The 21,956-nt window shown below is 49.0% G+C and overlaps 1 protein-coding gene across 3 annotated transcripts; it reads left to right on the top strand.

Annotated features, from left to right (window-relative positions):
* The first annotated feature begins 3,544 nt into the window (after positions 1–3,544).
* Positions 3,545–18,962, top strand: LOC122376401 (acidic fibroblast growth factor intracellular-binding protein-like). 3 transcript variants are annotated; one of them, XM_043356262.1, is made up of 9 exons: positions 3,545–3,626; positions 5,005–5,138; positions 5,872–6,067; positions 7,916–8,035; positions 9,102–9,209; positions 12,267–12,473; positions 14,215–14,360; positions 17,783–17,897; positions 18,355–18,962. In XM_043356262.1, exons 2-9 carry the CDS (start codon positions 5,051–5,053, stop codon positions 18,431–18,433), a joined length of 1,059 nt encoding a protein of 352 aa, XP_043212197.1. In that variant the 5' UTR covers positions 3,545–3,626; positions 5,005–5,050; the 3' UTR covers positions 18,434–18,962. The 3 variants fall into 3 exon arrangements, with proteins under 3 accessions (XP_043212197.1, XP_043212196.1, XP_043212198.1); XM_043356261.1 differs by having other exon boundaries at positions 3,558–3,640; XM_043356263.1 differs by having other exon boundaries at positions 3,619–3,640; positions 9,102–9,206; positions 12,264–12,473.
* The last annotated feature ends 2,994 nt before the right edge of the window (positions 18,963–21,956 follow it).

The raw sequence follows: 21,956 nt of genomic DNA, 5'->3' as shown, positions 1-21,956 counted from the left end.
GCTCGTCGCTCATGATCATCACCCAGGAAAAGAGGTTAAAAACGCTCAGTTTAATCGAATCACCTTGCTGAAACCTTCATTCACGCATGCATGCAGAGGTTCTACGTGAAATGCATAGGCTTATCCCAGCCGCCGATTGAAGCTAAGTTGGGCGTGTGAACAAAATGTTTCTCGTTTTTTGTGTGCAAGGAAGCGCTGCAAACGCGAAGAAAAGATGTTTAAGGGAACCAAAATTTCGCACGGCATAGCGGCAAGGGATCCTTTAGCGATAGGCTTGGGACTTCAAGGCCATTTTAGGCCACTCAGGGTCAGTGTGGGCTCTCAGAAGCCTGCTTAGGATCCTGAAGATCGGCGTTGGTCACCCCAAATAGTTACGTGTATGTGGTGCTTTAGGGCTTTCCGAGCCCAATGTGGGACCCTCAGAAGCCACTGCCAGTTTGGGCGGCGGGCGCTAAGAGACCAGGCCCAGGGTGAGCAGGGAGCCATCAAATAGCAGTGTGAACCCTGGAGGTCTGTGTCGAATCCCTAAGGACCCAACATAGGGACATAAGAAACATGTGCTGGGACCCTCAGAGGCACACCTGAGTCGTGACCCCTAAACTGCCGGCTTGGGCTCAGCAAAATCTCTCGCCTTAAAAAGCTCGGCTGAGCTATCAGAGGCCTAAGGTTCTCAGAAATTTTTGAAAGTACCTATCCTCAAAGATCCGTGTGGCCCTTCAGAGGTCTACGCATGTGTAAGGTCCTCAAAGATCCCTTTATGGGCTCTCAGAGAATATGAACACCAGTGGGACTCTCAGAGGCCGGTTTGGGCCCTCTGAAGGCTTCTTAGAGCTCAGTGGAGCTCCTTCGGAGCCTGTGTGAAATGCAAGCAGTCATGAGCCCTGTGACACTTGAACGGTACTTGAGTCTGTCGCAGACATTTGACGAGAGTTGAAAAAGGCCCGAAGATTTAGTGTCACGCTTTGAACGCAAATTTTGTATCAGCACTTCAAAACTTATGAAAATCAGCTATAAAATGTAATAAAGAACCAACTAGGAACATGAAATGAATCACAGTATTGACATTTCCGAGTCTGGAGTCGGCGTCTTGACGATGTTGGCGACTACGAGTCCGACTCTGGCTTGAACGAGTCTGACCTCACAGGCATTTTCCGCAGAAAGGCACCCCCATTTTTCCCCGACTCCAAAATCTCATCGGATCTGTATCGATCTCAGGGGGTGCCCGGTCCGAGGTTGGGGGGGCAAGCTGCCCCGCTTGCCCCCCCCCCCCCCGTGGCGACGCTAATGTCAGTAGATCTTTGGTAATTGCTTACTAAAAACGTCCAGCCTCAAACCTCGTACGGCCGGGGGGGGGGGGGGGGCTACGGTGTTCGTACCCGTCCAAGGTTTTAAGCAGCTAGCATAGTCACGGTGGCGCGTGCCGCGTGCCGCGACGTGGCACCGCCAGATTTAGTATACCGGCCTACTTATGGGACGTTCTTTGTCGTATGATTTCAAAGAAGTTATGAGAGAGTTAAACCCTCGCCCGGGGAAGGGGGAGGGGTCGATGCAGCCCCCCCCCTAAGATTTTTCGCAAACAAATTTGGCAGGGACAACCTTTTTTTTTATTTTTATTTTTTTTATAAATTTAGCTCGAATGTTTGAATGGACGGATTGACAGAGCCGGAGCCCACGCTAAGCAGAGCTTGTTGCGTAGACCCCGACCCCTACCGTCCGATCGCGCAATTCCGGGTAACGGGAGAATTTAGATGCCAAAGTTTAACGTGCCCTTCAAAGCCGGACACGGCCTGTCCCACTCAACTGACTTCAACTGGCTGCGGCTGCTCCCACCAACCGCAGACCATCCCCGTCAGGAGTCTCAAATATCGAGCGCCGGAGCGTCTCGAACCCGGGTTCTCACTACCGGGAGTCCAATGCTCTACCAACTGAGCTACGGGACAGGCAAACTGAGCTACGGGACAGGCACTGAGCTACGGGACAGGCAAGAACCTTTTCCCACCTATCCTGAAAATTTGAAGTCACAATCTTTTCAGGTCAGGTCACCAGGTCACAAAAGCTGGTACAAGGTCAGGGGAAAGTTTGACTAGTTTACCGGCAACATGCCAGAGTTCCTCGTTGATAGCGTGGGTGCTATGGCACCTAGCGCTACCAAAGTTCAAACACGACTTGGGGCATCTATTTGTCACATGACCTGGAAGTTTTAGATAACAGTGACTTGAGGGCAGGTCACAAAGTACAAAACCGATACATTGTCAAAATGGCACTAAAAATGCACTATCTTGTTCATTGAAACTAGAGTTCTTCATCGATTTGATTCAAACTTTTAATATATGCTTAGGTCACCGAGTGTCATCAGATACACCCCAGTTTTTTCTTCAAATTCCGTTGACCTGAGGTCATCGTCATGACAATTTTAAAGGAAACTTCCCCGAAGGTTTAACACGCGCACTGCAGCGGGTCTGAGCCGAACACGAACTGCAGGGGGAGGTTGAAAACACACCACCTGAGATCTCGAAAAGGGCGCAACGTAGCGACAAGCGGTGCCGCCCATCCCCTCCCCCCCGCCAAAAGTTTTTTTTTTCGCGACAGCTCCGAACACGCTGGCGATAGAGAGCTGAAACTTGGCATACCTGACCTTTGATTCAGGCCGGATCTTTTGACACCAACCGCATTTTCGGGTCAGGTCAGGTCACTGACCTATGACGTCATAAGTGAACCTCTGCACGGTCTTCAGATGTCGCAACTTCGCAACACCCTCACTGCGAGAGGAGCTTTCACAGGAAAATTGGCACAAAGTAAATTGACATTTCTATAAGTGCCATAGGAGCCAATCGCCACGGGATCGTACCAACCAGCCCCCTTCGCCGTCCATGTGATGGAAAGGGCTCTCGCCTGACGAGGTTAAGAGAGAGCCAAAGAGATAGGGAGAGAGAGAGGGAGAGAGAGGGAGAGAGAGAGAGAGAGAGAGAGAGAGAGAGAGAGAGAGAGAGGGAGAGAGAGAGAGAGAGAGAGAGAGAGAGAGAGAGAGAGAGAGAGAGAGAGAGAGAGAGAGAGAGAGAGAGAGAGAGAGAGAGAGAGAGAGAAAGAAAGAAAGTAAGAAAGAAAGAAAGAAAGAAAGAAAGAAAGAAAGAAAGAAAGAAAGAAAGAAAGAAAGAAAGAGATTACGCTCTATTGTGCTTCACTGCACTTGCCTGTTTACTGTTCACACCTTACCGCCTCCAGCCTTGCATGTTGCCATTCTAATACCCACCAGATCCAACCCAGACCGCCGACAGGCCCAGACCGTGCTAATACCACTAATACGAACACGCGTGAAGCTATTCCCCTAAATATGGAGCTAATTTGGAAGCATAGTCGTAAAGCAAAAGTCGCGCAGCTGCGATGAATCTTTATCTTCCAAAGTGTGTTCCTGTTCTGAAGAATATAGTACCCAAAACTACAGCCTGTAATCTTCAGGTTGCCTAGCAACGCAAGGAGTAAAACGAATTCTGAAGCAAGGTGCCCAGCAACCAGCAATTGTTGCAGAACACATTGCTGTCAAAGCTGGGTTACTGAACAGGTTGTTTTAAATGCATTGCTTTTGACTTGTTATTATTGGCTGCATTGCTTCACAGAGTTTGTGGCTGGTAAAAAACGCCAGGTAGCTCATGATATAAGATATATCCCTGAGGGTGTCCTCAGTGCTAAGCTTGTTAACAAATTTCAATTATAATTTTCTCATGTTAGGTATAAAGAGGAACTTGTCTCAGGCGACAGGCGTCATGATGCAGTAGCCTGTAGGTAATAGGTATTTCTCATGCAAATTGCCAAAAAATGCAACTTTTAATGCGTATTTTCAGATTCAGTAGAGGCGGAACACCTTCAATCAAGGGAGGCACTGCCGACTTTTGGTCCCATTCTTACCATGCGACGCCAATAGGGCTAATGTTGAAATGTCAATCAAAGGGGGCACGGTGCCCCGGTGCCCTCCCCATTCCGCCGCCTATGTCCAGATTTTTGCCCTGCAATATTTTTTTATTTAAAGTTAGCTAGGACAAGTTGATTTCACATATTCCATTCTCACAACACAAATGCAGCAATTTGGGAAAAGAGGATAGGTTGAGGTACCTAAATTGAAGGAATGCATTGACACCTTTTTGTTGTATCTCATGACAATGAAATCAAAATCAGTAATACGCACCAGGGCACTAAAGCGTCCGCACGAGATCTGCACCATAGGTTACTGCCAAGTGCCAAGTGCCCCTCTGACAAGAGCTTGTCAAAATTGCCATGTTTTGCAGGTTGGGCTGTCAAGTGTCAGCACTGGCAACCAATGTCTCATTGCTTGGAGAAAGTTGACGTTCAGTTTGCTTCAAGTTTCGCTACTGATAAACCATAAATTAACAGACTTGGCCACTGTCAAGTGTCAGGTGGCTTGTATTGTTCAGGTTCAGAATGGAATACACATCACTGCACTAAAATGTCTAAGTAGGTACTTTATTGCCAGATTTTATGAAGTTGGTGGCCATGATCTTCTAAGTCTTATTAAGGAAATAGGGATTTCAATTCAATTTGCAGATTCCAAGAACATTTGTTTGGCTTTCCATGCATGACAGAATATAGGCAGACTACAAGAAGAAATAAAAAACCTAACCTAACCTTACCTAACCTTACCTAACCTACCTTTATTTGCCTGACTCAATGTGTGGTTGGGTGTAAGTTATAAATGTTTTGTGTAAAAAAGTATTGTAAGTATTGATGTGTTGTCTCACTTAATTTCGACCAAAGAGGGATTAGTTTTTGCTAAGCATCCTTTTGTTTTGTGAATACTTCAGTTTCTAAAGGGCGCAAACTGCAAAAAGAGGAACTCACTCATGTGCTGCTCTCTGTAAGCTTTGTATGTATGTTTTGGATATAGATAGATCACATTATGTATTCCTACACAGTATATCAACCTTAAAGAGACAGGCACATGTGCATGTCAGAAGTTTGGTAGTATATTGACGATGGCTTCACTTTTTTCAGCCTAGTTCATACCTGACATTGAAAACTTCATGACCTATCTGAAGGCATGCTGATCCCTGAACTGGATATATTTGTTGGCAATGTTTTCATCATTGACTGGGAGATCTTCAAGCTCTGGCTGGATGGACATGAATGTAAGTGTCACTAAGTACCTACCAGAAGATTAAACATAGCGGTCTTGTTCACATTTTTTTTTATGGTGAACTAACTGTCTATGTTGAAGTGACAATTGTTCAATTCACCAACTTTTAAATAAGCACATGTTGAAACTTTTCAGGTAAAATTTGACTCATGAGGTAGGCAAAGGCATGCCCTGTTGGCTATCTTCCAGTTGTATTAGCTTTTATCTTCTAGTGCTCATTATCAAAGCTAACACTTAGCCTTATCTTTGGATTGAACACCATTCTTATTCTCACAAATGAATTATCATGCTTTCTTATACTTACTTATGCTTATAGTATGCGGAATTAAGGAACCGTTTTTGGCCTCTTGGCTCTGGATGTGACGAGCTATGTGTCGGTGTCTCACTGCGTCAGTGATTAAAATGTATTGTGTGCTTAGCGTGAGCCCAGTGTTTGTCAAGCCTAGCCTCAAAGCTGTTAACAGAGGGCGCATCGACCACAGCAGACGGCAGAGAGTTCCAGTCGTTCAAGACTCATATGCTGAAGGTGTTCCGCCGCACTCTGGAGCCGGCTCTTGGCTTGGAAAGTTTCCACTTGTGCCCTCGAGTTCTGGTCGTCGTCGCTGCAGTGAAGAACTGAGATGGGTCAACATCGACCCCGATGCTTGTTATTACATCCGCTCTCCCACACCCACTCTCACACACAATGACTCGTTCTCACCCCGTCCCCGGTCGTGCCGCCGCAGGTCCGAGCGCGGCGTCCATTCTCCAGCAGCGCGGCTCCCTGATGGCCGGCGCCACCATGGACATGCTGCACGGAGACGTGCTGGACCACTACCGCAGCTTCAGCACGCTGGAGCGCCTGCTGGAGGTGCCCACTCTGTTCGTCGAACAGCGCGTCCTGCAGATCAGTCCCAACGATCAGACGGACATCATCGAAAAGTGAGAGGCTGGAGTGGGCTGGGCGGACGACTGAGAGGGCGCTGGTGGGGAGGGTGAGGCACGCCAGGCGGATAACTGGTGAACAGCAGCTTCCTTGCGAACTCCATAGGTGGCGGTCCAGTGTAGTTCGCTGGACACTGACGGTGTCCGACCACCGTGGGTCGTCGGCTGCTCGGACGAAATGTGCGATGTTTGGGAAGGGATTCCGGATTAGTGAGGCCATATTGTCTCTTTTTATCCTGTGTTCCAAACTGAAGAACTCTGCGTCAGACAATTTTTATTTTCCTATCTATCTTCTCAAAACCGACCTTTGCTTTTCGGGACACTTCCTTTGTCCGGACTGACCGTCACCACGTCCGACAGCCGGTGGAGGATTAACTCCAGTAGGAGCACACCCCTTTGAGTATGTGACGGTATGAGTGGCCGGGTGGCGGGTGCCTGTACCGAGGGACGGGTTCGGCCATTTCGGAGCCCCGGTCGGTGGTCGAGTCATTTCTTCCTGCCCCCTCATCTCATGGCCCTATAGTAGTCTCGATGGACTGGATGGGCATAATTTAGTAGCAACCAAGGTTTTATAATTGTTCACATTTATTTCCCAACAGTGTGTTGCTGACTTTTGCGACCTAGAATGTAATGAAGCACTCATTTTATATGCCTGCCCGGACGAATTTACTCACGTTTAGGATTGTGGTCTTTTTATGGCATTCAGGGCTGGTTTTATTTAGCCTTTTTAGAAAAAAGTGCAGTATTAGAGCATTTCATAATTTGTAAGTAGTGTTTCCTGTAATTTGTGACGTGGTATTTGATAGTTTTCTATCGGCTGTGTGCTTTTAACAGAAACTTTTTAATTGCCTAGTTATACAGTATACAATGCTCAGTGGTTATTTAAACAGGGCCAGCTGAAGTATACGTAATGCATTCAAATCCATTGACTACATTGAATACACTATCAGGCAGATTTGCATATCAGTGCTCTCCCCTTGCTCGTCCCCAATTACTTGTCGCTGCCACCCTGAGTTGCAACACGGATCAATGGCCTCCGCTGGCCGGGGCGGGGCCGGGACCCGCTTCCGGCGAGACCTTGACCCCATGTCAGCAGGATCGAGCGGTTTCATCTCGCGCGGTTTATTGTGACGCCGAGAAAAATGGCGCGTTTAGCGTGACGCGTTGCCGGGCGTGGCTGATGGGTGGGAAGGAGGCGGCCGGCTGGGCTCACTACGGCAACATTAACGGGCTCCTTACGAGCCGCACAGAAAACGAACGGCCGGCCGTTACGAATATTGCCTGGAACGTAAACTGAATAGCTGTCGAATGTCATGGGCATGGCTCATTGGAAAACACTCTCTTGACCGTCATTTCATTTCACGATGGTGCGTTACCCCTGGGGACACTTGTTTGAGCTCATGAGGTGCCCTCGACGACTGCCGTCGGTGCGAGAAATGGAAATGGTCGCCTTACGAGCAGTTTGCTGACAGCGGATCGCCATTCTCGATGGCTCATTCGAGACTGTTTTGCTGTTTGCGTAAAATTGAGCTGGGAATATGATCGTCCTCTGATGAATTGTTCATCAAACTGAATCGCGAATCGGGGCAAGGAACCCTTTGTTTTGGACCTTAAGTGTCTTATCGCTGGGTGTTACTGCTATCGGGAGGGCTTGGACTTTATGCAATGCCACGGGACTGATACGCCTGCATAATGGAGCTTCGTGTCCCTTTGTACACACCTAATTAACGTACCCGTGATTGTGATCCTGTGAAACGCAGCGTACAGCACTTTACTTAACCATCTTATCGCTCGCAGTAACATAAATATTTCATGAATTACGTTTGTCCCCTATCATGTCACCAGGTACTACGACTTTGACGATGCCGTTATGAGGGAGCTGATTGGAAAGAAACCATCATCGAAGCTTCGCAAAGAGCTGGATGACGTGTGTGAGAAGACGGGCGTGCTGGTTCGCTCGTGCAGGTGAGTTAGCTGGATGGTGTTTTCCAGCAGACAAGTCACTTTTGGAATGATTGGCTGATGGAGGTGGGTTGTGGTAATGTTGGCTTGTGATGTTAATTTATTTTGCTGACCACAATTTTTTTAACGAAAGTAGGCTGATAGCTGTCGGGTTGTGGGTGTTCTGACAGCCAAGTGTATGATGTTTTGGTGTCATGTTTATGAATGTCATGTGCCGCTGATAAAGCGAACTTGATAGTCGTGTCGCAAAACAACTCGATTCGTGTCCAATATCTGGACTCTAAAGTTACGGAACATTTTGTGTTAAATTACATGTTGGTAGGCCGCGCCTCTAAGTGGGGAAGCTTCTAATGGGCCTGTTAGTCTGAGTAAGGAAGTGCGTCCGAATTACATTGCTTATCGTCCCTGAGTACCTTCACCGTGTTTTGATCTCTATTCCACCGCAGCCAACCATTACCGCAAAATTTAGGATCTCATTTGCCATCCTGCCGTCTAATTTCCTCCACCTTGCTCGACGCCTCGCCCGGCTAGTAGTGGGAACAAATACACCTCCTTGGCGTCATCTCTGGTGACACATGTTCGTCGTCATCACCGCCTCCGTCGGTCTAACGCTCCCCTCACCGCCGTCGCCGGTGGCGCCAGTGACCGTCCAAGACGGTTTACCGCCCCGGCCCGCCGCCCACCGACTCAAATCGGTCTCGGGACGGGCGTACATACCCTGGCGACTGCTGCTGTCGCGTGCGGCGGGAGGCGCCGCACGGGTCCTCGGGGACCTCTGTAGGCTGACGTGTCACCGCCGCCGTCGTCGCCGAGTCCGTCGTTTTCGTAGCTACGTCGGCAGCGGCCGTGGCGATGGTGACAGGACCGCCCACATGACGGTGGGTGGGTGAGTTAGTTCATTGCGCGTCGGCGGCTGCCCGGCCCGTGAAGGCGGGAGGAAAATTCCACCAGCCGGTGGTTTAGGCGACATATGGAGCCCTATGACAACTGCAGATGCAAGCTGTTTCTGGCCCTCGTCAATCATCGCCCATCTCCCCGTCACTGAATGTCGATTTCTGTCGCGTTTCAGGCGTCAGTTTGACAACGTGCGGCGCATCTACAAACAGGTGGACGAGATGACCGGTAACGTTCTGGACAACATCCGACAGCAGTTCCTGCTGCCCGACCCGCTGGCACGGTGAGGATCACAACGCGGGTCGGTGGTGATACAATACACTATAAACGTTGGTGATTTCTGCTCCTGTAGAAATGTGTAGTGTGTCCTTAGGCTACTTGCTAACCCGCGTCTGGTCATGGTCATGTAACTACACCTTTTGTCAGTTTATTTCGGTCCGTGCGCGTCCATTTTAGACCTAGCGGATTCTTTGTAGACATACCGCAAGGCTATGTATCAGTATAGCATTGCATGTCGGCCGTTTATAGCGGTGATCGGCATTAGAGCATTTAATTTCGGCGCAGCAGCAAAAGACGTCCGGTTTCGGCGTGTCCGCATTGTATTTCGGCGATGCTGTTGGAGATTGGAGACGGCCGCACGATATTTAGAACAGCAGCAACCAAATTCGGCGATATTCATTCAATTTCGGTGGCTATTTGGAAGCAAGCAGAGACTTCTTGCTTACAAAATTAGCTTGTTGGAGCATTGTTATTCAGTCAAACGTTTTTCAAGGTGTTTACTGTTGCCACTGTCTCATTGTCTGGACTTGAGTGCATGCCTCCAGCCCTCCACCCTCTCCGTTATGGCCGAATATTCCTCTCGCCATCGCCAGCGATGAGCATGATTTCATGTCCGTGCTTTCTGTGGATTAAACAAAGCATTACAATGTGCCTATTAATTTCTATCAAGGAAGTACAAATAACATAAGTTTATAGGCACCTGCTTAAAACGAAGCTGGCGGAGAACAAAACCAGGCCGACGGGGTACGCGACTACTGAACTTTGACCCCGCCCATGCGCCAGAGACGTCCGTCGCCCGGTGTCGTCGCGCGGTTGTTGAAAGGATGCGCCGAGCGCCGGATGGACAGTCAGATGCTCAGGGAGGGGGGGGGGGGGGAGAAAAATACACCTGCCGCAACTACGAGTCTTGTCCATGGGACGGGTTAGAATGTTGGCGCTAAGCCTCTGGGTCTGGTGGTGTTCGTGGGGGTGGGGTGGGGTGAGGGGAGGCGTGATGATACGATACGGAATGATTAATTTATTTTCGTGTCCTTCTGCACACAGTAGGTAAGGGATGTTTGATATTTCACGCTGGCAGTTGATTAATAGGAGATGATTACAGGAAGTGCAACGATAACCGATTGGTAGGACTTATTCTGGTATGGCTGAGCTAATTGTGTTATGTTTGATTGACGAGGTGATGGGTTGCTTTCAAAGTGAAGTAAAATAACAGGTCTTTTGATAAAATGGGTTCATGTTTTGGGCAAAAACTTGGCACACAGTGACAACAGCACAGACGTGCTTCAATGAAAGAGAATCGGGGCTTGCCTCGAGTCCAACAACGATTGGCGTTTGCCTTGTCGATCGTCGTCCGCCATGTGCGGACAGAAGCGGGTACTGTAATATAAAAAAGAAACCAGCCCACCACAGATGTTATCTTTTTAGGATAAATAGTACTAATTCAGTAAAGTTTATCAATTTTCACATCAGAATTCGAAACGGGAAACAGCGAAACGATCTTAGGTAGGTACTGTGACGCTAAACAAACAATGGCCTGCTTTTCTCCCCCTGAGAATATCTCAAAGCCACAAAGCTGTATGAGGATTCATTTGATGCTTAAGAAGCGTTCCTGAAAATATGAATCACCTGGATGCCTCCGGTTACCCGCCGAAATTGAATGAACAGTGCCGAATTTGGTTGTTACTGTTGCTAAATAGCGTGCGCTACCTCTAAACCTGTGCTGGCGCAGCCGATTCTACTTGCGCTATCGCTGAAAATGGAGCGTTTTGCCGCTGTGCCGAAATCGAATGCTTTACCGCCGACTGCCTGACCTGCGCCGAGATATTATGTGATTCTTGTACATAATATTGCGGTGTGTCTACACACATTTCGTTAGTTCTAAAATGGACGATTACGCCCCGAAATAAACTGACAAAAGGTGTAGTTGAGGTCTGAATCGGTTGTGATCACTGGGCCTTGGACTATACCTATAACTCATGGAAGAAGTATGTCCTGTGTGGTCTGTTTTACTGTAGAAGGGCCACAGCATAAAGACGGTCAACGGAGGTGGTTAAGACCCTGCGTTTTGTTTACGACCAGGTTGGCACATTTGTCATTGGGCTATTGCGAAATGCGCATGAAATACATCAGCCCGTTTGCTGCCCGTCCCATGGCTGGATTAAACATTGCCTAGCAGTTTTTCAATCCAAGCATTTTCCCTCGGCCCATTGACGTTTGCGTGCCAACCCATCTTGGGTTCCTATCAGGTGCCACTTCGCGAATCGTGTATAGGTCATGTTCCCACATCCTCCCACTTTTACCACCTTACCACGCTCCGCTCTCATCGCCTCCCCGACAGAAGCAGCGCTCCCTGACCCTCGGCCGGCGCTCTGTGACCCTCGGCCTGCCTCTGATCGCGCCGGATGCACTGTCGGCAGCCAATCTCAGCCGTCCATGATTGATTCTCATATTGACTGACATTCGACGGCGAAATCTGCGCCGTCAGCGCCTTCAGTGCCGCCTCGCGCCGACCTCTGCTGGCCAGATGAAATCGCGCCCCTCTCCCGGCTGGCCGCTAGGTCACGTTTCTGGCCGCTGACGACGGAGCTTTTCGGCCGGCGGGCCAAGTTTCCGGTCGAGCGGACTTTGAGCGGCGTCACTCCGTCTCTGTGGAAGGGTCATGTGGGTTGTGAATGGCTTCCGCACAACAGTGGAAATGGCACGCGAAGTCAGACCGACCACTTACCGGAGCTTGTGGAGGTCGATCTTTCGCTGTCACCGAATCGCGATCGAGTGATACACGAATGTCTGGATACGGCATGACATGTGATACTTCTCCCGTAAATATGCAACTGGACGACACAGACACTGTAACAATACGCCTTTGGTAGCTTGGCATTGAAGGTGAGGAGTGGGCACGCTAGTCTGCAAAGAAATGCACATAGTTACGACATTGTTGGTAACGTGTAAGTTATGAAAGACAACATCCTTCATATGACTTTATTTGCCAAACGCTTTCGGTTGCGAAGCATAGCCACCGGTTCTTACTAACACTTGGTCTCGACTGTCGCTGTTCTCACAGACGTTACGCCGCCATCCTCTTCCTGGACTGGGTCCGCTTCGAGACGCACAAGCGGAAGCTGGCGCACCTGACGTTCAACGACTTCTTCGTGTGCGCGGACGGTCTGCTGCGTCACTGGGCAGACGAAGAGTGCGAGTTGGACAAGGAGTTCTTCCAGGACCTGCGTGAGATCAAGGCCATCCTGGAGAGGGAGAAGGAGGCCAAAACGTGAGTGATATGGCCCATGACTACGGGTGAGAGGGGATGGATAAACTTTGATTTATGTGGTGGCGCTAAATATTTGTAGTTCGTTTCTTTGTGATGTTTTAGCACATAAGCGTAGGAACCATGGGTGCAAGGGTGCAGCTGCACCCACAATATTTATCCAGTGGGTGCAGACAATGTATTCTGCACCCACAATAATCTGAACCAAAAACCCCTTTTTCATCAACACTACTTCCCATGCAGCACGGCAAATTCAGGATATGTTGCCTACTATCCATCTTTCGAAGCATTTGCTACTGTGATCAGTGATGGTCTTCAAAACTTACATTTCTGCTGAAAAAAGGGAAATGGAGCATGTGATTGAACACATACCGAACCGATGACCCACTGTCAAAAATTTTAGCCCGATATCTTCGAAAGTGGCTAAGTTGGCCGCTTTTACTTTTTGCGGTAGTCAATATTGACAATATTAGCCCTCGAATGTGTGCAGCGTTTTCCAGCTTCTAATCCTAATGTGTAGGGGGAGGGGGAGGGGGGTCGGTCGGACCCCCTGCCGTTCGGCCCCTGATCGAGCTAGAGCTTCGCGGAAAAAACGAGGGTGTTGTCCGTGACGAGAGGAAGCCGATGATACCCAATTTTAAGGTCCTACTTCATTGGTTGACCTTCCAGGTCAGGTCAATATTTCAAAAGTCGGGAAAATCGGGACCTGCTAGAACTGCGTAAAGTGAAGCTGTTATCGGTTTTTTTCGGGGTGCTGATCACAAATATCTGATGTTAGTTTTGATCACAGATGATTTCTTCATGCATTTAGGCCAGATCGGGTCAGGTCAGGTCAGGTCAACCATTAGGCGTCCTACCGGCTATCCATAGTAGGTGTCAACTACCACTGATGGCGTCGTAGCATGTCACGAAAGCACTAAAACTACTTCGTAAACGTTCAAATGGATGCTAAATTCGAAATCAGCCCTATAAACTACCCTAGAAACATGTAAAACTCGAAAAAGTGAACCGAGGTTATCAAAGGTCAATGACCTGACCTGACCTTCAGGTTATCTTCACACCCACCGTGATGCATGGGAAGAACATCATTTCACATGTTTGTACGTCTACAATCACAAAAAGACTGGAAACGCGCGGATAATGTGAGCTGACATACGCCAAATCGCGATTCCGGCCGAACATGGTCTCGAGAATCAGGTCACAGGTCAAGGGTCTTTTGGGTCAGGGTCATGACATTTTTAGAGTAGGTTTAAAACTGATCAACTCGAGGGTACTAAAAGTTTCGTCGCGATCGGCCGCTTTTTGCGCGAGTTATTTGCGAACAACCATGGGGGGGGGGTTCATCCGACCCCCCTACACATGCGAGGGTCAATGCTTCCAAATGCACTTATCGGTTGGTACCTTTTCGACATGGTACACCCTCAAAGCTCGTAACGAGCCTTCGCTCGGGTGTCGCCCCCCCCCCCCCCCGCTTCACCAGCCATGGCTGGATTTCTGCACCCATGCTGATGCACCCACAATGTTCCAGCCGTTCCTACGCCCATGTTTTAGCATTGCACAATGCTTTTGAGCGATTTTATCATTCTGCTATTTTGCGGTGCATGCCAAGACGTTCAACACGTTTGTTTTGACCGAATATCTTCGCCATATCTTTTTATGTGAAATATTGTTTTGCGATCATGTCACTCTACAACTTTTTATCCATTACCTGTGATGTCTCCGTAACCCCTCCTCATCTTCACAGAGTGACCCTGAGGAAGCTGGAGGGCGGTCGCCTGTCTACGGACGCCGCCGGTGACCTGACCCAGAACTTTCGCTCCCTGTTCCGCTCGCTGGTCAACATCGCCACGGGCCTCTACCGCAGCAGGGAGCTGAAGGATCTCTTCATTGGTGAGTCACGTGCTAGTTACGCGTGTCACGGGTTCACGGGCACGCGTGGTAACAAAGTTACGTGACGTTTTTTGGTGGCATGTTTACTGGCTGAAGAGTAGATAGTGTTGTTTTGGGCTTTTTTATACCTCAGTGGTGAAGTTTGAGCTGGTGAGTACGAAAAGTCAGTTGCTGTGTGAATTGTCGTTGTGTGGCGAGTGAAACAAAGTAGTCCACAGCTTGATATCGCAAAGTGCAGAATGGAAAAGTTTTTGGTTTGCAAAGCTGGAATATCTTCCTTCAAATTCACATACCATCACATTCACATGCTTTCACATTATGGGAATTGGCTATATTACAGTAACGGCTACGGATGCAATTTCTGTTAACTTTTCGTGCTTAACCCTCGCCGGCACAGGCCATTTTGCGTCCTTCGACGGCACAATGGGGGGGGGGGGGGGTGGTGGTACGACCCCCCTCGCGTTTGGCCCCTGATCGAGCTAGAGCTTCGCGGAAAAAACGAGCGTGTTGCCCGTCACGAGACGAAGCCGATGATACCCAATTTTGAGGTCCTAGGTCATCGGGTGACCTTCCAGGTCAGATCAATGACCCGAAAACCGGGAAAATCGGGACCTGTTAAAAAGTCGTAAATTGTGGTTGCTAGCTATGTGGTTTTCCGGGGTGCTGATCACGAATATCGTGTTAATTTTGATCAGAGATGATGTCTTTAAGCATTTAGACCAGGTCGGGTCAGGTCAGGTCAGGTCAACCGGTAGGGGTTGTGACGGGTATTCGTAATACGTGTCAACCGCCTCTGACAGCTTCGTAACATGTTACGAAGGCACCAAAACTACTTCGTAAATGTTCAAATGGTTGCCAAATTCGAATTCAGCTCCAAAAACTAGCCTAGAAACATGTAAAACTCGAAAAAGTGAACCGAGGTCACCCGAGGTCACCAAAGGTCAATGACCTGACCTGACCTTCAGGTGACTTTGACACCCACCCTAATGTATGGGAGCGACATCAAATCACATGTTTGAACGTTTGAAACCACAAAAAGCTTGCAAACGCGCGGCTAATGTTAGCCGACATACGCCGAATCGCGATTCCGGCCAAACATGGTCTCGGAAAAAAGGTCACAGGTCAAAGGTCATTGGGGTCAGGGTCATCAAATTTTCAGGGTAGGTGTAAAATTGATCAATGCGAGGGTACTGAAAGTTTCGTCGCGATCGGCCGCTTTTTACGCGAGTTATTCGCGAAAAACCTTCCCCCCCTGTGCCGGCGAGGGTTAAAGATTAACGCCATAAAATATGTCCTTGTAACGAATGACTAACAATACCCATTTGCCGTCCTTCATGATACGTGCATGACCTTGCCGACAATGTCAGTTGGACTTAGCATTTGCGTGGCCGGTTTAAATGAAAATGTATATGGCGTCTTTGCGCTACATTCATTGATTTCCGCGATGCCGTCCTTACATTATGAAATATGACTGTACTCGTGTGATATTTCAAACAGTCCGTCGCAACATTTCACAGTCAAAGTGAGATTTATTTGGAGATGTCTACATGAAGGTTATCAATCTCAATTGCCGTGAAGTCCGAATTAAGTAATATTTGGTGTCTTTTTCATGAACAAATACAAAATGTATTCAATACAAATAATGTATGATATTTCGCCTACATACTATAGAAGGTAGCCAGTGGTGTCAATTTCAGAAAACGTATGTCCAAAGTCCGTCCAATTTCCAATGCTTACGTCGACTGTCCGTCCAAAAATGTCCAAGCCGGCCATTTGTCCAAAGATGTCCGACACCTACGCAATAGTTTACACTCAACACTGTTATTTAATTTGCTTTTCATGTACCGTTACCAGCTCAAAAGTGTTAATCCTATTGAAAGCTGAGCTTTCTGATAGCCAATCAATGTTAAACACGATTACTTTTTTAAAATGTTGAGGTGTAGCAAGCGATTGTCCAAAGTTGTCCAAAGCCTGCTGCCATTGTCCAACCGAATTCCGAATTGGACATTGGACAAAATCGGAATTCCGAGGATTCAAGTTCCGATTGACACCACAAGAAGGTACATAAATCATTGATGTGCAAAATCTTATAATAAAGTAGAAGAAAAACAGACTGCTTCAGTCTGCGTTGTCGCCGTTAAAAAAAAAAACATTTAACCTCATTCTTGTTTCATTCGTGTACGACAGTGTATTGTGACCGGAGATGTCTGGCAACGAGCAAACTATTGTATTGTTACCCAACCAAGACTGAAAACTGCGCCACCAAACCAAACCGCACCCGTACCACGTGCCTGCTATGGAGGCGCCTTGGTGGCTTTCTTTTCAGACGCCCGAATTGGACTCTAGAATGCTGTGGCCTTGACGATATTGGAGTCTCCTCTGACAGTGGAGCGCGGCGATCACTTCTAATAAACGTCCCAATCACTCGCCGTCCAGATCAAATCTGTACAACTTTTCCTCTGATTGCTGTCCTGTTTAGTGTTGGCATGGAACGTCAGAGCAGTCGTCTGTAGCACAATTAAATTGCCGATTCTGGTAAATGAACGCCCGCCTCCGCAGGGAACCCATCTGGATCTAAGTGTAATCAAACACTCCAGAGAAGAGTGGGATTTGTTTGGCGTCAGGACATCTCATTTAATCATCAGCCGCTCTCCAAACATGTTTATCTCGCTTTCACAGGGCAGCTGGTGTTTTTCAGCGGATCCTGCTCTTGTCTTTGTCATACGCACGAACTGACGGCGTTTTACAGCTGTTGCTATATTCTCAGCCGGCTGACGGGTGCCCCGGGCGGGTCGTTCCCAGAAGAGATGTTTCCGCGGGGTGGCGTCACTTTGCAGCGCTGCCGGCGCTTGTTGGCGTGGCGCTGCGCCGCAATTGTACCCGACACCGGCTGCTGTCGCGTCACGTTTGTGACGCCGCGTCATGTCGGCAGACCGTGACGCGTGGGTGGGCTTTACATGGTTCGTGACCTTTTACGAGCCCTCTGCTTCCGGATCATGAGAAACGTGGGCACAGGGTTTAGTTACATAAGCCTGCCGGCGCGAATAACCCATCTGTTTGCTACTTAGGTGTTGTTTTTATCCTGGAGTACGAAAAACATCATCTCACACCATCTGTTTGCTACAGTGTAGCATCCTTTTGCAAGTTTTATTATCCGCTGAAGTGCAACTAAGATCGAGTTAGAAACGATTGTTAAAATACAAGGTGGTGTAATGGAAAGTTTGCCACAACATAAGCCGTGCAGCTTATTTCCCTACAAAACATAATGCGTGTTTTGTTCGGTAATAGAATAATCGCCATGCCTCAGCGCTATGCTTTGCCATGTCTCACCGCTAGGCTGGGCCTCGTTCCACCAAACCCTATTGCCCCTTCCCACCCACATGCGCTATCCGCTCTGACGCCCGCCATCTCTGCCCGGCCAGACCTCCAGGAGAAGATAGTCGAGCCGTGTAAGTGCGCGCGCTGGACACAGTCGGACATGGAGTCCTTCATCGCCGCCATCAACTTTGACGCCTCCGAGATTGAGACCTTCCGCAGGCAGGTCACGGGCGCGGCCGGGTCCGTATCGCCCGCTGGGGACATGGGGTCACAGCGGGGGACGCTGGGCAGTGCGTCCCGCCGGGGCGGCCGAGAGCCGCCCGGACCGCTGCTAAAGCCGATAGCGTACCACGACTGATATGGCTATTTCACGTCCGGTTTGGTGCGCCTAAAGGATCATTTGTGATATAATGGTGGTGGTGTTTTAGGAATGAAGATTAAAGTAACGGCTACTGGAGCTTGCTGTGGTAAAGTTGGCCCGTGTGTTTTTGGTCAGGTGTTAAGCTGGTTAGTACTTCTATTACATCTAGCTCTAACGGTTTATTTTTTTGTTCGCCTCCTGGCAAAAAAAAACTAAACTTGAATTGCATTTATTATAACTAATATGTTGGCGTCCACGTAGTTTTCTCACTGGGTGACGGGACGGCCGTTTATTGATTTCTTTTTCGGTGGGCAGGGAGACGGACCTACCGATCCTGTGGCGCCGCTACCTGCGCGCCGTGGGGCCCTGCATCCTGCAGCTGTTCGCCAGCTGACGACGGCTGCCCCGGGGCCGCGCGCTGCCCCGGTGACCCGGCAGGGGTCACGGACCGCCCCGGGCGACAGCCGGGGGCCGACCGGTGGCGCCTCTGGTGACAGACGTGTGAACTACCCGCGCCCGGCCACCGCGTGGGAGCGTGCTGAAGGCGGATATTTGTCGTGATTGGAGATGCAGGTCACATGACATTTAGCTTCCATGTGGCGTGTCGAAGACGCGGCTCATGATGATATCATGTACGCATGTAATATTACAGTGTGGAAGTTTGCTAGGGGCCGCCAGTATTTCATTTTATAGATATACGGCAAAGAGGATTTTGCCGTGTTGTTATTGTCGATAAACGCCGTTTTGTAAATAACAGTGTGAAACCTGTTCATGGCTCATGCTCGCATAGTGTGTAGCGTTGATCATGTAAGTTGTACTCTCTAACCCTTAGAGATGCCTGCCCACTGCCTGAAATTACACAACGCAAACGTATGTCGTATACATCTATTCCAAATGTGCAATACACTTCAAGCATAGTGCTCGACGGTCTGTAATCTTATGCTGTGGCAGTGGTAATGCTGCGGCTTGCGTCCGACTGCGGCCAGTCTGCCACGTCAAGATGTCCGGAGGAGACTTTGTCGCTAAAATGTTTTCGCAAATGTGTTTCGAGACCCATGCATGTCTTGTTCTAGCTAAAAATAGCTCGTCAGTTGTCTAGCTAATGACGTCGGATTGCGTAACTCAGCAGGCTGACGTTCTCCAGTATAGCCTCGGGACAGGACGTATTATCTTACCACTATTCTTAGCCGGGATCCGGTAAGAGTTTGTTTTAATCCAATTTAACTAATTAATGTCAAAACCTGAAAACACGTGGTCGTTGAAACAATGCCCTGAAGGGAGTTTCTTGTGAAGCCCCGAAACCTTAACCCACGAGCCGCTGGGGGGGGGGGGGCATAAAGTTGCCCCCCCCCCCTTTACGTTTTGTGAAATATCTCCGAAACCTGATGAGCTACGAACGTGAAACTTGGCATAGCTTCAAATGAATACCTAGGCAATGTTTGAGGAAAGTTTGGTGGTTGTAGCACCTAAGATGACGTCACAGTGACGTCATAAAGTTTTGCCGTTTTCCGATATGGACCGTTTCTGATGACGCTGAGCATGAAACTCAACTGTAAATGAACTAGACAGCACCTGCTGTCATCCTAAAACATCTAAGTACACTTCCATCTAGTGTCTGACCAATAATTAACCCTTTATATTCGGTCCCATATATCTGATGTATCGTGAGGAATATGAGAGACGCAAATCTATAATTTCACTTATGACGTCACTGTGACGTCACTTCAAATGGGATCGACACCAAATTTGGACACAACCTCGGCTAGGTATTCAGGAAGATGTGTGCAAAGTTTCGCTTTTCTATCTCTTCGCGTTGCGACGATATCGTCGCAGAAGTAAAGGGGGGGGGGGCAACTATATGCCCCCCCCCCCCAGCGGCCGGCGGGTGGCGCGGAGGCCCAGCGGCCGCCGGGTTAAGATGTAGAAATGACCGGGATCAAACGACGTTGATATGGTAGGTACTGGGTGGGCCTCCGATAGCACCGCGTTGAATTCATTTTGGTCGCTTGTTGCAAAGGTCAATGGTTCAAAGGTCAGATGCCCCATTGAAGTGCGATGCTTTGAGACAAATACCATGGATGATATAACACAGATGATATAACAGATGATGCTATATTATCATCTCATCCATGCAAATACGATGACGTTGCATTGGAGGTCGCCCCACACCCTTTGCAAAGCAGTTAGCGGAGCCAAATGTAGATAGGTAGTTTGGTACATAGTGTCTATAGTACCGAAGTGTTCAACACTTTGTTAGTAACAACATGGTTAGATAGCGGGGTAAAAAAAAAATGTAACGATTTTCAAGCGTTAGGAAACGCTTATGAGGTGCGCAGGCTCGATCCTCGACAGTGTCTGCACCTTGGACTGGTCGAGAACCCCCCCCCCCCGCAATTGTACGCCTTTATCTTGGTGTGTCGCGAAAACTGATACCTAAACTGAACTGGGACCGGGCGAGACATTCGTACATCGTAATTATTGTTGTTTTGGATGTCTACTGAATGTGAATGAACATTTGGCGTTGATATTACTCAATGCCCTTTTTTGTGTTTTGGGTACCCTGTATCGAAGCATTCTTCGGACCGTCAATATTCTGTCGGCTTTCAGTTTCCGAATATGCCACGTCGCGCACAATTTGAAATGCAAACAACCCGGTTGACCCCATTCACCCATAGACTCCCTCCCTCGTAGCACGGCGATGCGATTCCGGTCGTCTGGCGCGCTTCGCATCAAAAGAATATGCACGAGTTACCGCCCGTGAAACTGATTAAATCCCGCTGTTGACACCCTGGTGTTCGCCCTCTCTCGTCTCACCCTGGGACGGGATCACCCTGCCTCGCCTGTCGTCAATGGTCGCCGGCCCAGTTCATCAGGAGTCGTCAGCTCGAGTGCATTTTCGGACGCAATCAGAGACAATGGCGTCTGGCCGGGTGACGACGTAGCGCTCCGGGACATTAGCAGCGCCGCTCGTCAGCCGGGCCAGTCATCATCGCGGCCGGTGTCGGGCGCAGCTGTCAGATTGTGTCGAGCTCAGCTGTCACAGTATGTATGTCGAGCTCAGATGTCAGATGCTGTGTGTCGAGCTCAGCTGTCACAGTGTGTCAGCTGGAGACACGCAGTGTGTCAGCCTCTGAGGTGGCGTCGATTGCATCAGGAGAAGCTAATGTAGGTCGATGCTTGGCAACTTCACGGGTCGGTGTCTTTCACTACGGCTTCAATCGATGTCCCATTCTGTTGGTTACGACTTTATTGTACCTTCTCGTTATAATTCATGTAGACATTTTGTATTTTCATATACCTGTATAAAATGCTGCTGGCTCTCGGTGGGCCTCTACCTGCAAGTCCGGATATGCTTCCATACGCTCCATATTGCATACATTCCAGACCTTCATACGTCCATCTTGCAGCCACGACCCAAACTCCTCCTACAGACACCGCACATATTGACGGACCTTCGGAAGCGGCAGCCTCTCTGGGGTGCGCGAGCATATGGAAGGTGTACCGAGGCGCATCGCGTACGAAAGGAGGCACTCGGCGACTGGTCGGACGGAACGGGCGGCGTTTTGTGGGAGCGCCGGAGGAGCTGTGGCAGTGGACCGTCTCCGATGTTTACTTACAGAGGTCCGAGAGGGTGGCGGAAGCGGCAGAAGGGCTGACCGAGAGGGGCGGAGCGGAAAGATGGGGCTGGGAGAGCCTGATATCGACAAAACTGTCAACTGCACGGCTTGTATAGCGGTGGATATAGCCTGCTTGCCGTTAAGTGAATGAAAGTTTGCTCCCTTATCATCGAGCATATTTCGTTATTACTCGACTTTTCATTTGCTTGCCAAGGCTTCATTCTCGTGGTGAAACAAAATTCCTTTAGCTGAGAGCATGCGTCAGCAAAAGCTATAATCTAACAGCGCGCTTTTTAGCGT

This window comes from Amphibalanus amphitrite, unplaced genomic scaffold (assembly GCF_019059575.1).
Source record: "Amphibalanus amphitrite isolate SeventyFive unplaced genomic scaffold, NRLGWU_Aamphi_draft 002125F_arrow, whole genome shotgun sequence".
Classification (NCBI taxonomy): domain Eukaryota; kingdom Metazoa; phylum Arthropoda; class Thecostraca; order Balanomorpha; family Balanidae; genus Amphibalanus; species Amphibalanus amphitrite.
This window is presented reverse-complemented; position numbering and strand designations above follow the sequence as displayed.

Bases quoted from the DNA above. Each gene is read 5' to 3' on its own strand.
- LOC122376401 (XM_043356262.1), top strand. From the start codon at position 5,051: ATGCTGATCCCTGAACTGGATATATTTGTTGGCAATGTTTTCATCATT. The intron at 6,068-7,915 runs GTGAGAGGCTGG...TCATGTCACCAG, and splicing joins CAGACGGACATCATCGAAAA to GTACTACGACTTTGACGATG. The intron at 17,898-18,354 runs GCAGGTCACGGG...TTCGGTGGGCAG, and splicing joins GAGATTGAGACCTTCCGCAG to GGAGACGGACCTACCGATCC.